The sequence below is a fragment of the Propithecus coquereli genome, unplaced genomic scaffold (genome assembly GCF_000956105.1).
Source record: "Propithecus coquereli isolate 6110/MARCELLA unplaced genomic scaffold, Pcoq_1.0 Scaffold449, whole genome shotgun sequence".
Taxonomy (NCBI): domain Eukaryota; kingdom Metazoa; phylum Chordata; class Mammalia; order Primates; family Indriidae; genus Propithecus; species Propithecus coquereli.
Genome location: NW_012150274.1, coordinates 503,977 through 520,001, shown reverse-complemented (window position 1 = coordinate 520,001; position 16,025 = coordinate 503,977). Strand labels below are relative to the sequence as shown.

At 47.9% G+C, this 16,025-nt stretch overlaps 1 protein-coding gene across 1 annotated transcript in view; it reads right to left on the bottom strand.

Annotated features, from left to right (window-relative positions):
* CAMSAP1 (calmodulin regulated spectrin-associated protein 1) overlaps positions 1-16,025 on the bottom strand; it is a 74,460-nt gene that overhangs the window by 52,465 nt on the left and 5,970 nt on the right. The window contains exon 2 of the mRNA XM_012654822.1: positions 560-822. Within this exon, the coding sequence (XP_012510276.1) occupies positions 560-822 (263 nt within the window). The remainder of the gene's footprint in view (positions 1-559; positions 823-16,025) is intronic.

The following is a 16,025-nucleotide window of genomic DNA, read 5'->3' as shown; positions in this document are numbered from 1 at the left end:
AGTGCCATGGCGTCAGCCTAGCTCACAGCAACCTCAAACTCCTGGGCTCAAGCAATCCTCCTGCCTCAGCCTCCCAAGTATCTGGGACTACAGGCATGTGCCACCATGCCCGGCTAATTTTTTCTATATATTTTTAGTTGTCCGATTAATTTCTTTCTATTTTTGCTCAGGCTGGTTTCGAACTCCTGAGCTCAAACAATCCGCCCGCCTCGGCCTCTCAGAGTGCTAGGATTACAGGCGTGAGCCACCGCACCCGGCTTCAAACATTTTTCTGGCTAGACCTCACTTTAATCTCAGCTTTCATAGACATTCACAATGAGCAAAGATCTAAAGGCGAGCTGCTCCTTTCCCCGTTTTCCGAAGCAGTAACGTGCTTAAAAAGATACATAAATCAGAGAACGCCCCACACACAAACTCCATCATCCCGTTGCACACCCACGTGCACACCATCTGCTGCCAAAAGTGCCCGGTCCGCGCAGCCAGCGTGCCACAGCCAGGCACACCGATGGAGCCCAAGGCTCCAGAGGCCGGCCCCCAAGGGCCGCCACAAGGCACTCACCATCTTTATGGGTGCTCGGCTGAGGTCGGAGTCTGTCACAGGGGTGTCGTCGCTCTCCATCACGTAGATCCCTTTCCGAGACAGGGCCTGAATGACAGACTGGTGTCCTTGTAAGGCGGCCACCTGGTCCCCTTTCAGGATGAGGCTGCAGACACGACAGTACAGCTCACTGGACAGGAGTAGCTTGATGACGGGGGGTTTAATGTGCTCCTGCTCATACTGGTCAATGTAGAAAGGGTCCCTGAGGTCCTCGGGGATGTTATCTGCAACAAGAAGAGAGCACCCCGTGAGCGCGATCGCACACTCACGTCTCCGAAGCACCCTAGTCGGATGACGACGCACACAAGAGCCCCTGTCAGTGCACCAATGACTTGGGCGACTAACAACATAACCAGGTCCCAGGCTAGTCAATAATTTTGTCGTCTGCTGCACTGACAAAGCAAACCACAGCACCTCAGACGTGGGGAACACGGGCGACAAGCCGTTTCACGACTCCCACCCGCCACGGCCCGGCAGGACGTCTCTCCTAATGTGCACTGGTGAGAAGCTGGTGTGGTAGCCCTGACACCAAAGGGAAACTGAAATGCAGTCGGGCTAGGGCCACACAGTGCCTGGTGACATCAGACAAGAGGGCATGTGGGCACAGCCGGCATTGGTCCTAGGGAGGAAGCCCAGCGTGTCCTCTTTCTGATGTCGGAATCACAGGTGACAACAAAAGCTGTGGTCTTTACAGAGCAGAGCGCCAGGCACGGTGCTGCAGCTACCATGACAGAGGCGGAACGGTGGCAACCAGGCCTTTCTCCATTTGGACCAGGTAGCACTAAACTCTACACGAAACACGTTATTACACTTACACGTCACTGCAATGCTCCCAAATCAGGACTGCTGTCCCTACATTACAAACGAGAAAACTGAGGCACAGAGACAGTAAGTGATACGCCCAAGGTCACGGGAAGCAGAAACCAGCCCTGAATCCACACACTCTGATCCAGGGATATCCTGTGTACTCTGCACCCCACTGTCTCCCACGCCAACACCACCAGGAGAACACGCACGCACACACAGCAGCCGCGCGGACTACAGCTGGCTCTGTCCACCCTCAGTGCGCACGTCTACGAGCAGCACCTCCCAGCTGCGCTCCTCACTCGCCTCACGTGATGCCAAAGCCGCCCACAAAAGGGGAAGAGGGGTCTCTAGTCAAATGCATTTGGGAAACACAAGGTCCCACAGAGGGAAGATTCTTTGTCTCTGACATGCTCTGTGCCCTGAGACTCGGCTGGGGGGGTGCAGACGGCCTCATCCGCCATGGATGCTTTTGGAGCTCTCCCCACCTATGGCTACCTCCAAGAACAGCTGGGGAGGAAAATCTGCTGCTGCCGGAGTGGAAACCACCAGCCATACCAGGGACATTCACCACACGCCAACAAGCCCCTCTTCCCGTCCAGGTGCTCCGAAGCACCGCCTGAGGGCAAGAGCCGACTCAGTGCATGATTTTCAACAGCTTCCCTCTCTTCCTCCACTCCTATCTCTTTTTGCTTTCTTTACAGGTACCATTTCCTGAGCCTGAGTCACTTAATCACAGGTCTGTGGAGCCTTGTCACTTCCCCACATCTGAGCACTGCACAACTGGGTTCTTATTTCTGAACAGCAGCAGCCACCATTCACACAGCACTTTCGTTTTTAAGCGGCATGCGCATCAAATTTGGTCACCACGGCAACCCTGGAGCAGCCAGGGTGAGCGTCAGCTCCAGCTCTGGAAGGCTGGCTTAGGGGACTCAAATCCACACTCAAATCCTGAGGACCATCGGGTTAACCTGTACTCTGAAGTCACGTGGATTTGAAACAAAAAAGATACACAGATAATAAAAGGAATGGAACCCGAAGTAACGCACAGCAGGAAGGCTCGGGTTTTCCTCGCTAGCCAGTGGCAGAGGTGGCACGTGAGCAGGGAGCAAGAGAAGGGACGGAGGGAGCCGCCACACCTGCTGGGATGAGGTGTCTTCGGGAACCAGAGCAAGGTGGCCAGGGCTGGCCAGGGACAGCAGGCAGCCCGTGAGGCATGCATCTCGGGGGCCGCGGGCCCTGCCTCTGAAGGGAGGGATGTCAGGGGAGGGCCCTGAGCCAGAGTCCCACAATCTGACAACATCTTTAGAAGTTCCTGCCAGCTGCTGGGGAAGGATGCAGCCTTCATCTTCCCAGCCGACCAGTCACCGCGGCCTGGCCGGCCAGGGCTCCCAGCAAGAGCAGCCCTGCCCTGACCTGTGGATGCTTCTCCGCTGCTCTCTTCCAACCTGCCGCCTGCTCCACCTCGGCCTCCTGTGCCAGTTTCCCTCATTTCTCCACCTATTAGGAGAGGGACATCCCACCTCAATCCTCAGGGGACCTAATTCAGTCTGGTGGCTTCAAAGACCAGACAGAGTGATCCCTAAATGTACATTTCTAGCCTTGGCCACTTCCTTGATCTGCCTATCTGACATCTCCATGTACATTCCAGGGGCACTCAAGCCCAGTCGGCCTGGTCCAAGCCACCCTCCCTTCCCCCTTGGACAAGTGGCACAACTCAGGAGAGAAAGACCCCCCTGCTCCTTCTCTGGCTTGGGCAGCACCATGTCCCGCTGCCTGCCCCTTCTCTGGTCATTTCTCCCTTTGGCTTCTCTCCCGGCGTCAGTCTGTGCATCTGGTGTTGCTCGAGTTTGCCCTGACCAGCTTCTGCCCTCGCTGTGTCCATGGCATCAGTTACTATGTGTGACAAGTTCCAAAGGCTCCTTTCCAGCCCGTCCCTTTCTCCTGGGCTTCCACTCTCCCCACCTGCCTCTCCACTGGAGCCAGCGAGTCTCTGCCCTGCCACTCAGCTGAGTCCCCTAGGAGCTCTCCACCACAAGGACACCCACGCCACTGCCCAGACCAGCTCACTCAGGATGGCCTGTGGGCAGCCTGGGCATCAGCACCTGACACTGAGTGTCGCCTCTGCCGAAGCTCCAAAAGTGGCGATACGACAGTCTCCTTCTGGAAGATGCTGTTACCCTTCTAGTACAAAAATAAGGCACTCCCCAAAATAATTCCAACATAAGGTAAAGTGACCAGAGGTGGTCTTCCAGACGACTACTACCCATACCCCCAACTCTATCCTGGAGATGCCAGACACAGGAGAAACAAAAGCCAACACCATGGACCCTGCAGGCCTGAGCCCTCCGACCCCCACACACGAGGGAGAACCGATAATAAAACTGCGCCCAACAGCAGCAGGGATGGGCACGCGCTGGGAAGAGTGGGCACCCGCAGCTGCTCTCTCCCACTGTGCTGTGCAGGCTCAGGTGCATGATGTGGCCAGGAAGGGAGACAGGGCCCTGGAAACCCTAGAACAGAGGGCGAGGATCCCTGAGAAAAGGGGGCTGGGTGAAAGGGTCCTTTAAGTCCGTGAGTAATGTCCTAGATACCCTCCGGCAGCCCACGTGTGAAACCCCCAATGGGCACAGCAACAACTTAGAGAACCGCACTACAGTGCGGACCACGGTCCAGATTTCACACTGCCGTCCCGCAGACAGACCAGAACAGCGGCTCAAAGGCTGCGACAACTACACCGACAGAAACCACAGCCACGGAAGGCAGGCCAAGACTTGCAGTCTCAACCCAACTGGCCTGGACTACCCGCCAAAACAAACAAGCCAACATCCTCTAGATTTCTAACAGGATACAGAGTCTCAAGACATAATATTCTAGGCCAGGCGCGGTGGCTCACACCTGTAATCCCAGCACTCTGGGAGGCCGAGGCGGGCAGATTGAGCTCAGGAGTTCGAGACCAGCCTGAGCAAGAGCGAGACCCCGCCTCTACTAAAAATAGAACGAAATTAATCGGACAACTAAAAATACATAGAAAAAATTAGCCGGGCATGGTGGCGCATGCCTGTGGTCCCAGCTACTTGGGAGGCTGAGGCAGGAGGATTGCTTGAGCCCAGGAGTCTGAGGTTGCTGTGAGCTAGGCTAACGCCATGGCACTCTAGCCTGGGCAAAAGAGTGAGACTCTGTCTCAAAAAAAAAAAAAAAAAAAAAAAAAAAAGATATAATATTCTAAATGTCCAACATACAACCCAAAATTACTTACCAAAAAAGAAAAAACCAACAGAAAACCTACAACTCTCAAGAGAAAAGACAATCAATAGTGACCCCTGATGACCAAATGTTAGGACTGTCTGACAAAGACTTTGAAGCAATTATTATAACCATGCTCCAAGAAGGAAGGACAAACACTTGAAAGACATGAAAACACTAACACAAAACTGAGAAAGAGGCAAAGAGAAGTCCCAGTATGGAGGGAAACCAAAATCCAGAGCAGAAGGCAGGCAGGTGCTGCTGAAGAGAAAGGCTGGCAGAGCGGCTCCCCTGCCACGGCCACCCTGGCCTCCCCATGAGCAGCACTGCCCAGACACAGCTGTCCCCACAACAGCGATGGGTGGGCAGCAGACCCCCAACCCTCATGGGACACGCCCCACACGGCTTCCCTTTCCAGGCTTGATGGTCACAACGCAGGCAATAGCTCTTCTACGAGGACAGCGCCTCGTGGAGGGACAGGGGGGTTTCACAAGGGCAAGGTCGATCAGTCTGTGGGAAAGTGACAAACGGGGACAGCCGAGCACAAAGTGTAAAAGCCAGAGGCTCTCCACCCTGACATGCGGCCACCCTCATTCACACCTCAGGTTCCCAGGAAGGACACTCACTTCATCCCTCTCCCCGGTGAGCATCACACACAGTTAGCGCCCAGGGTTTCCAGGGCAAGCTCACAGGAAAACAGTGACAGCCCTGAGGAGCGCAGCCCACATCTGACAAAGGACAGGGAGGGACAACCTAATGACAAGTCAGCACAGCAGGACCTTACAGACTAACAGGGAGGACCTCTGCTTCAAGTCCCGGTGGACCAGAGGGCAGCATCGGCACGAAGCTTCGCCAGCTGACAGAACGCTGAGGTTCACCGGGCCAAGTCCAGGAGAAGACAGTCCAGTGAGCCCGACCGGGGACAAAGCAGTCGGCCCGAGGGCATTTGCCTTTTCTCCCGGACGGTCTGTCCAGGAGAGGAGGTGGGGAAGTTAAACTGCATTTCTGGTACCTCACAAATTTCTCAGGACACAGTTTGGACTCTAGGGCCTGCCAAACAGACCCTACCACACACTGTGGTTTGGACACGTCCAGGGCTGCACCCTCGGCACAGGAGTGAACCTGGACTGGACCGGCCTCAAAGGGCAGAGCATGGCTCTGAAGCACCTGGCCCGGGAACCGCAGTGGGGAGACTGGGACTGCCACTGTCTCCAGGTGACTGCTAGAAGCTGAAGCGAATTCTCCTTGGAGAAAAAAACATCTTAGGCTTCAGACTGTTCCTAAAATCTTTCAAAGACAACATTCAGTCCATAATGAAAACAAGCATGTGAGCAAACGACAAGCCCCGGTAGATGAAGCCAGCAGCAACGGCGAAGCCCAGAAGTAGGCCCACCGATGCGCAGCGCAGCTCTGCCCACCAACCACAACCAGAAACTCTGCACAAAACCAGAAAGCAACTTCCTGAGGGTTCTGGAAAGCAAGCAGCAGCACACACGTTGGGGAGAAGAGCCAAGCTGGAAGCAGCAACCCTTCCTGGAGAATTCCCCAGTTTTGTTTTCTCTTTCCTGTCCCAGCTGGACCCGAGGGCAGCCCTGGCCTCAGAACTGTGCAGCAGGCACAGACAGCCAAAACCCTGACAGAAACCCTTTCTCTGGCCAGATGACCAGGAACAGGGGCTCCCCTACAAGCTGCGGGGTGCAGGAGGGGAGAACCTGGGGGTTCCCCTTTTTTCTCTTTCAGCCTGCCCAGTTGGCCACAGTCACAGAACTGTGCAGTGACCGCAGGGGAATCCTCCTCTTCCCTGGCAGAGGTTAAGGAAGAGCCAGGAAGTGTGGGGGAACCCAAGTAGGAGCAGGGGGAAGGGGAGCCCTAACAGTGTCTGAGCCTGCACAACCCTGGGCTTTCCCCTGAGACAGACCCACAGTCGCAAGGCAAAGGCTCTGAGAACTGAGCTGACAAAAGGGCAAAACAGACCTGTGGGCTGAACCTAATGGGCTTACTGCAACCCAGCCACAAAATAAACAAAGTCAACATCACCCAAAGCATTCTGACAGCAGCCAGAAAACATTCTCACAATGCAATGTCCACAATGCCCAGAACACAACCCACGATCACTCAGCACACAAAGAACCAGGTTTCCAGGGAAAAGACACGCAGCAGAGGCGAACCCCATGAAGACCTGGATGCGGGTTATCAAAGACTTTAAAGCAACTATAATGACACGCTCCATGGGGTCAGGGTACACAGTCTTCAAATAACTGGGAAAATAGACGTTCTCAGCAGAGAAATAAAAACTATAGAAAAGAACCAAAATTTCAGAACTAAAAAATACAAAATCCACTGGATGGATTTAACAAAAGAACGGAAATGACAGAGGAAAAGAGTCAGTGAACTTGAAAAATAGGTCAACAGAAACAGAAACAGTCCAATCTCAAGAAAACAGAGAAGAAACAGATGGCATAAAACAACGAGTCTGGGGAGCCATGCAATGAAGTCCAAAGTTCCAACATTTGTGTGGGTGAAGAAGAGAGACTGGTGCAGCAAAAGTGTGTGAATAAATATGGCCAAAATCTCCCCAAATCTGGTGAAAGACACCAATTTACAGGCCCAGGAACCCTAGCAAACCCCAAACAGAATGAACTCAGAGCAAACCACGTGCAGACGCTTCATAATCAAACTTCTGAAAACCAAGGATGAACAAACAGGCTCCTGAGCCCCACAATTTGAAGTGTCAGCCACAGACTTTAAATGCCTATGCTTAAACAACAGAAGGAAACAACACGATTAAAATTTTTGGCAGAAAAGTAGAAATTATTTAAAAATAAGAAAAAAGAACTTGACAGATTGAAAAAAAGAAAATAGAAATTCTAGAACAGAAAAAAACTAAACTTAATTTTATACAATGGATTGTCGGACAGCAGAGTAGACACAGATGAGAGAACTAATAAACTGGAAGATGAGTCAAAAGAAAGTATCCTGAATGGAGAGTACAGTAGAGAAGATCAACGACACCACAAGTGTCACAGAAATGTAACTGGAGGCCCAGGAAGAAAGATGAGGAAAAAAATGGGTCAGAAACAGTATTTAAACACATTAATGGACAAGAATTTTCCAAGACTTGTAAAATTCGCAAAGCCATCGTTTCAAGAAGCACTGCAAGAGGCCAGCAGGATTAAAGAAAGAAACCTGCACACCAAAGAACATCGAAGTAACACTGATGAAATCCAAAGACAAAGAGAAGATCTTTAAAGCAGCAGAGGGATTCCGTCTCTCCCTAACGCTCTGTCCTGACGCACAAACGTCAAACAAGGAGAGGCAGGCAGCCTGGTTTGAGGCCCAGGACTGGAGAACAACAGGGCATCTTAGCACCCTCCCCAAAGATGTAACTGAAGCAACCCATGTATGCTCATTCCTGTCCGGGTCACACAGGAGTCCCACCTACAACACCAGGTGAGCCCAGCAGAACTTCCCAGAGGGAGGAAACTCCACTAACTGTAAGTAGCCAGGGAGCACAGCAAGAGATCCTACCACAACAAAACACCCAACACGGCAGCGCTTTCTACTCCCACTGGGCCTAAGACACCCCCCTTCCAAACCAGAGACACCTTGAGCCAGGAGAATCCAGCAAGTAGACTCAGACACCGTGCAGCTGGGGGGCTCCAGCAAAGGGAATCATGCTACAAGTACCCAGCTGGGAAATTCACTCCATCCCTCAGAGGCAGGGGTGGCCAGCCACAACACCCAGCCCAGGAAGCTCTGTGTCCTGTTGGCAAAGAACCCCACCTCGACCCACAGACACCAGGCTGTCCAGCCTGGGGAGGCCCCTTCTGCCCTCAAACAACATCAGCAGGGACCAGTGGGAGCCCCACAGACAACAAATAAATCAAGCCAACTAAAATAGCACCACAGAAGCTCTGAACGCTAGACTGGCACTGGAACCACAGCCCACCAAAGTAGGCCAAATCCTGCATGCCAAACCACAACAGGGTGACTATTCGCTAAAATAAACTTCTAAAGTACCCAGAGTCTCCTAACACAACAGCCAAAATGATCAGGAAACAATCAAAAATTACTACCTTAATGAGAAAAGACAGCCAGGCACGGTGGCTTGTGCCTGTAATGCCAGCACTTTGGGAGGCTGAGGCAGGAGGATCACTTGAGGCCAGGAGTTTGAAGCTGCAGTGACCTGTGATCACTCCACTGCAGTCCAGCCTGGGCAACACAGTGAGATCCTGTCTCCACACACACACAGACACAAAATCAACTGGCACAAACACCAAAATGAATCAAATGTTGGAATTATGTGACTAGGATTTTAAAGAACTATCATAAAATGATTCCACAAGTAATTACAAATTCTCTTGAAACAAAACTAGAAAATTTCAGCAAAAAAAGAGAAGTTATAACAAGAACCAATTACAGAACTGAAAAATATGGTAACAGACATTTGGAACTCACTGGATGGGGTCAACAGAAGAGTGGAGAAGACAAAGGAGAGGAACCACTGAACTTGAAGTCAGATCAATAGAATTTACCCACTCTGAAAGACAGAAAATACAACAGAGGAAAGAAAAAGAACAGAGCCTCGGAGACCTGTGGGAGAACAACAAAAGACCTGCTGTATCCCTGGAGTCCTAGAAGAGAAGAGAATGTGGCTGAAAGAGTATTTGAAGAAATAACAGCTGAGAACTTCCCAAATACAGTGAATGATACAAATGAATGAAACAGATTTTAAGAAACTGAGTGACCTCAAATAAGATAAACCCAGAGAAATCCACGCCAAGACACATCACAATCAAACTGCTAAAACTAAAGATAAAGAAAATATTTTGAAGCAGCCAAAGAGAACTGGCTGCTTCAACACATACGGGAATGACACTGGATTCCCAGCCAAAGCCAGGAGGCCAGAGGGAAGTGGCACAATTTTTCAAGTGCTGAAGGAAAAGAACTATCAACCACAAATTCCATCTCTGGCAAAACTATCCCTAAGAAATGAAGGGAAAACTAAGACATTCTCAGATGAAGGAAAATAAAATTTTTTTTAAAAAAGTGTCTCTAATGGCTAAAGGAAGAAAATAGAAAGAAAATGATAAAAGAAGGAGTCTTGGAGCATTAGGAAGAAAAAATAATGGTAAGATATGGGTAATATGGGTAAATAAAACAGACTACCCTCCTTATGAGTTTTTTTAAGCTACATATGATGAAAACATCGTCAGACATTCAAGACAATGGTATTTAAATGGAGGGAAGGTAAAGGGACCTAAATGGAAAAAAGGTTTCCACACCTCACTCGAAACAGTAAAACTTGCTAACAGTAAACTGCTGCAAGTAGATCGTGATACCCAGAGCAACCACTAAGAAACTATACAATGAAATATGCCCGAAACCATCATAAATAAATCAAGATGAAATCCTAAAAAATGGTCAAGTAACCAACAGGAAGGTAAGAAAAGAGAAACAGAAACAAGAAAGAGAGGAAACCAACAGCAAACAATAAAATGTCAGACTTAAGTCCTAACATATCAATAATAACATTAAATGTAAATACTCTAAATATACCAATTAAAAGACAGATGACTGGCAGAGTGGATTAAAAAAACAACACAACTACATGCTGGTTACAAGAATCTCATTTCAAATTCAATGACTTAAGTAGGTTAAAAGGTAAAAGATGCAAAAATATATACCATGCAAATATTTTTTAATAAAGCACGAAGACTTATATTAATATCTAATAAAGTAAAGAGAAAATTACTAGAGACAAAGAGCAACATTACATAATGGTAAAAGATCAATCCACCAGGAAGACCTTAAAACCCAAATATGTATGCACCAAACTACAGAGCCTCAAAAGACACAAAAAAAATTAACAGCTGAAAAAAGAAACAGACAAATCTACAAACAGACTTAGGGACTTCCGTATCCTCTATCAGCAACTGAGAGAATCACTAGACATAAAATCAACAAGGGTATAACTCTGCACAGCACAAACCACCAAAAGGATCTGACATGTATAGGACGCTCCACCAAACACAAACTCATTTTCTCCAAACGCCCGTGGAACATTCACCAAACAGACCGAATCAATCACAGGCTATAAAACAAACATTAACAAGTATAAAAGAACAGAAATCAGAGTACATTATCTTACCATAATGAGATCATACTAGAAATAAAATGACAAAACAGGAAATTCTCTATAAACACTTGGAAATTACACTTCTAAATAATTCTTGAGTGCTACAGTCTGAATGTTTGTGTCTCTCCAAAATCCACACAGAAACCTAATCCCCACTGTGGTGGTATCAAGAGGTAGGGCCTTTAGGAGGTGATTAGGTCTTGAGAGCCCCACCCCCATGAATGAGGTCAGTGCCCTTATAAAGAGGCTTGCCGGAACCTGTTTGTCCCCTTCCACCATAAGAGGAACACATAGGAGAAGGCACCATCTACGGGGAATAGACCCTCACCAGATACCAAATCTGCTGGTACCTTAATCTCAGACTTCCCAGCCTCTAGAACTGTGAGCAAGAAATTTCTGTCATTTATAAATTACCCAGTCTAAGACACAGTAGTCCCTGCTTATCCCCAGGGGACACATTCCAAGACCCTCGGTGGAAGCCTGAAATGAAATATCGTACCAAACTCTGCATATACTTTATTTTTTTCCTACACTCATATAACCTATGCTAAAGTTTAATTTACAAATCAGGCACAGTAAGAGATTAACAATAATGATAAAATAGAATAACATACTGTAATTAAAGTTACGTGAATGTGCTCTCTCACTGACTCTCTAAACATCTTACTGCGCTGTACTCAACGCTGAGAGGACGTGCGGTGACAAACTGCCTGTGTGATGAGAGGAGGTGAGGTGAAGGACACAGACTGTGACGCAGCCTTAGGCTACTACTGACCTCAGGGCACATCAGAAGGAGGATCCTGAGATTGGGGGGGTTAGCTACACAGTGAGGCTACCCTGGACGAAGGGATGATTCACGTCCCAGGCAGGAAGGCACGAGACTTCATCATGCTACTCAGAACAGCATGCAATTTAAAACTTATGAATTATTTCTGGAATTTTCCAAGTAACACATTCAGACAGCACTTGACCACAGGTAACTGATAAGGATGGACTACTGTATTTTGTTATAGCAGCCCAAACTGACTAGGTCAAAGAGGAAGTATCAAAGAAAATTTTTAAAAAAATACATACAACTGAATGAAAATGAAATGACAACACATGAGCATAAGCGAGATGCAGCTAAGGCAGTGCCGAGTGGGAAATTCATAGCACTAAAGGCTTATATTAGAAAAGAGGAAATGGGCCCTGTACAGTGGCCCGCCCACGCCTGTAATCCCCACACTTTGAGAGGCCAAGGCAGGAGGATCACCTGAGGCCAGGAGTTCAAGACCAGACTGGAGACACAGTGAGACTCCATCTCTGCAAAAGGTAAGATGTGGTGGCACACACCTGTTATCCTAGCTACTCAACAGACTAAGGCAGGAGGATCACTTGAGCCCAGAAGTTCGAGGCTGCAGTGAACTATGATCATGCCTCTGTACTCCAGCCTGGGTGACAGAGCGAGATCCTGTCTCTAAAAAAAAAAAAAAAAAAAAGAATGAAAGAGAGAGGAAAGGTCTCAAATCAGTAAGTTCCTCGCTCAAGAAACTAGAATAAGAGCAAAATAAACCCAAAGCAAGCAGGAGGAGGGAAACAAGTATGGCTATAAAAGAGGTCCTTATAAGGATGGAATTTTCTGTTCCTAGATTATGTAAATGTCAATATCCTGGTATAATGTTATGCCGTAGTTTTATAAGAAGCTACCATTAGGGAAACTGAGTAAAGGGTACCCAGGACCACTCTCTATAGTATTTCTTACAACTGCATGTTAATATACAATTATCTTAAAATGAAAATTTCATTTTTTAACATTAGTGTCACTAAAGTAGGTGAAAGAGTTTAAAATATACTTCACAGAAATACTCAAATGGACAATAAGCATATAAAAAATGCTCATGATTAGTCATTAGGGAAATGCATACTAAAACCCCAGTGCAACAGCACAACCTGTCCCCTTGAACGACCAGAATTAAAAAGCACAGCAATATCCAATACCGACACAGACGTGGAGCCACGGGGACTCTCACGCGCTGCTGGTACAGACAGCCACTCTGCACAACAACTGTGCACTCTCTTATAAAGTTAAACACACTTTTATCTCATAACCCAGTAATTCCACGTCCAGCTAGTTAAGATAAATGACAACATCTGTCCACACAAATGAATGTTCACAGCAACTTTACACAAAATAGCCCAAAACTGGAAACAACCCAAATAATCATCAACAGATGATGCAGAAACAAATGTGGGCTACCCACACAATGGAATACTAAGCAAAAAAAAAAAAATCTACACAACATGGACAATGTCACAAGTACCATGCTGAGTGAAGGAAGCGGATGCACAGTCCTGACCGTGTGACCAGACGCACACGGAACTCCGGAAAGCCAGCCCGCGTGCAGGGATGGGCAGCGGGCCAGGGAAGCCCTGGGCAGCTCCCTGGGCAGGGGCATGGAGGTTATGGTCCAGCACACATTTGTTTAAACTCATCAAACTATATTCTTAAAATGTGTCTGCTTTATTGTATGTAAATTATACCTCAGAAAAGGCAGTTTTCTCAAACATTCCAAATAAAAGTCTTCACTTTATACCCTGCAATGGCCACTAATCCTTGCACCCTAGCAGAGACGGCTCTGAAAAGCCCAGATTTCATACATCTCTTCCCTCCTCAGAAAACTCCAAGGGCTCCCCAATTCACGCAGAGCAAAACCCCTATTTATTAGTCAGCCGTTCAACGCACCACGTGGCCCCTGGTACTTTTTCCAACCTGATCTCGCCTTCCGACTGGGACTGCATTCACATTCCACCCGGACACGTGGAACACCCCGCTACCACACTTGCCTCCATCCCCTCCTCTTACACGCTCCTGTCTCCCGGTGGCGAACCTGCAGCCTCAAGGCCACATGTGGCCCTCGGGATTCCCCAAGTGCAGCCCTTTATTAAAAGGATTTGTTCTGTGAGGTTTGGATTCAGTCAAAAGGCCACACTCAAAGATCCTAAGGCACACGTGGCCCCTACATGAGGCTGCAGGTTCCCACCCCTGGATGGAACATTCCAAATTCCCTCGGAGGAGTCTCTTTCCCTCCCTCACCTGTTCTGCCAGTAACTTCTGCCCTTCTCTAAATAAAGCACCAGCCTCCTCAGCCTCTCATTACAGGTCTTTGTGTATGTGCCCATTCCTGTCACTATTTGCAGAGAAGCATGCTAAGGACCCCACCCTTCACAACATGATATTCAACTAAGCTAATGTAAGTTTGATTTTGAGTAGTTGAGTTAGAAGTGACTGGGGGACAGTGAAGTGAACTAGTATGAAAAAAAGAGAGCTGGGTGGGAGCTCAGGAAGGAAGTCAAAAATAGAAATAGAAACTCAAAGACCACCAGCCCAGCATGGTGGCATGGCCTGTCATCCCAGCTACTCAGGAGGCTGAGGCAGGAGGGTTGCTTGAGCCCAGGAGTTGGAGGCTGCAAAGAGCTATGATGACACTACTGCTCTCCAGCCTGGGCAACACGGTGAGACCCTGACTCCAAAAATAAAAAAATTCAAAGATCATCTCTCTGTGATAACAAAATCCATGAAAGTAGAAAACTCCATGAAATAAAGACTATAAATATCCCCAATCAAGGGTACCAGCGCTGCCATGCACAGGCTCCCCATGCAGACCAGGTGACTGTAACTCACCCTTGGCCAACTCCCATGTCTGTCAACCAATCCAGTTCTGTGGATTCTGCTTTTACGATATCTGTTGGCTCAACCTACCCTTTTCATCCCCACTGCAAACAATCAAGGCAAGTCCTTGGCTCTTCAAGCCTAAACAACATCAGCTCAGATGTTGCAGCTGTCTACGGCCTCTGCCCACTCCAACCTGCAAAAAACATCTTCCCAGGCTTGCTCCCTCACCATGCCACTCCCCTACTTAAAAACCTTCCCAGGCACAAAGAAATCCCCAGCCAGCATGAACGCCGTAAACAATCTGGCCTCAGACTAGTTTCCAAACTAATCACCTACTATTTCAGTCCACAAATCCTCTGCCTCAACAAGGTTAATCTAATCAGCGCACCTGAAAACATTTCTCCTCTGCACAGTGCTGTGGCCAGATGACCCTCTGCTCTTGGGGCCTTACCCAAACCTTATCCATCCCTCAAAGCCTATGGTCCACAAAGCATCCCAAGGACTTCGACCCACAGCGGCCCCTCCGCTTCTGCAGCACCAGGCACTGTCGTTTCCATCTGCTCAGCCAGCAGCTCTGCAGTGATGTCACACAGTCATTCTTTAACCATTGCATTATTTCATTTTCCTTTGTGTATGCCAATATCTCATGGAGATTTTAAGCAAAAAAGGAGATGGCAACATATAATTCTCCCCGCCTTTTTATTTCCTATAGTGCAAAAAAAAAATTATGTACATGGTAGCCGTTTGATACTGCCTTCATCCTGGCCACCCTCGGACTAGATAAAAAATGACAGCAATCCTAGTTTTCCTATAGTTTGATTAGGGAGTAAAAACCGGCACTGGTACACATAACACTGATAAGGCCACCAAAAAAAAATCCGCAGCAAGAGAAGCCTATGACCTATTAGGGGAATAAATGTTGTAAGAAGAAAATATTAAGGGCTCTTTGGAGAACATGTGCATAAAGTTAACATTCTGAAACAAAACAGTGGCTGACCCTTTTCAGGGTTGCTCAAATTTAAAGGATTATAACAATCTGAACCTAAAAATGGATTTATGATCTTTGGGCTAATGCTTAATTTGTGGCATCAGGACAGGAAAGAGAACAGTACAAACTGATCTATTTTTAGAAATATAAATTCATCCATTTATGGCCACTAAAACAGAATTATAAAACACATCTTTCTACTCCACCTGTTTCAAAGGTGTTTTAAACACTTTTATCCATTCAGCAAGTACTTGAACACTCTGTACTGGGAACACAGCATTAAAGAGGACGCCCATAATCCCTGCCTCACAGAAAGGGATGCCCAACTGGACGGCAGTGGGTCCTCAGGACACCTATGCAGAGGAAAGGTGACGCTACCAAGACCCACCAGTGACCCCCACGGTATCTAGTGCCACCTAACAGGTGCTCAATGAACATCTGAAGTTTCTCTGTAACCTCCCACCTCAGAAACATCCAAATCCCTTGCCAAGAACAACAAAAGACTATTTAAAAATACAACCTAAACTCATAAACCAATAACCTGAAGAAATCATCGCCTAAAAAAACTTAGCAATATTCTTACGAAACTGAAAAATGA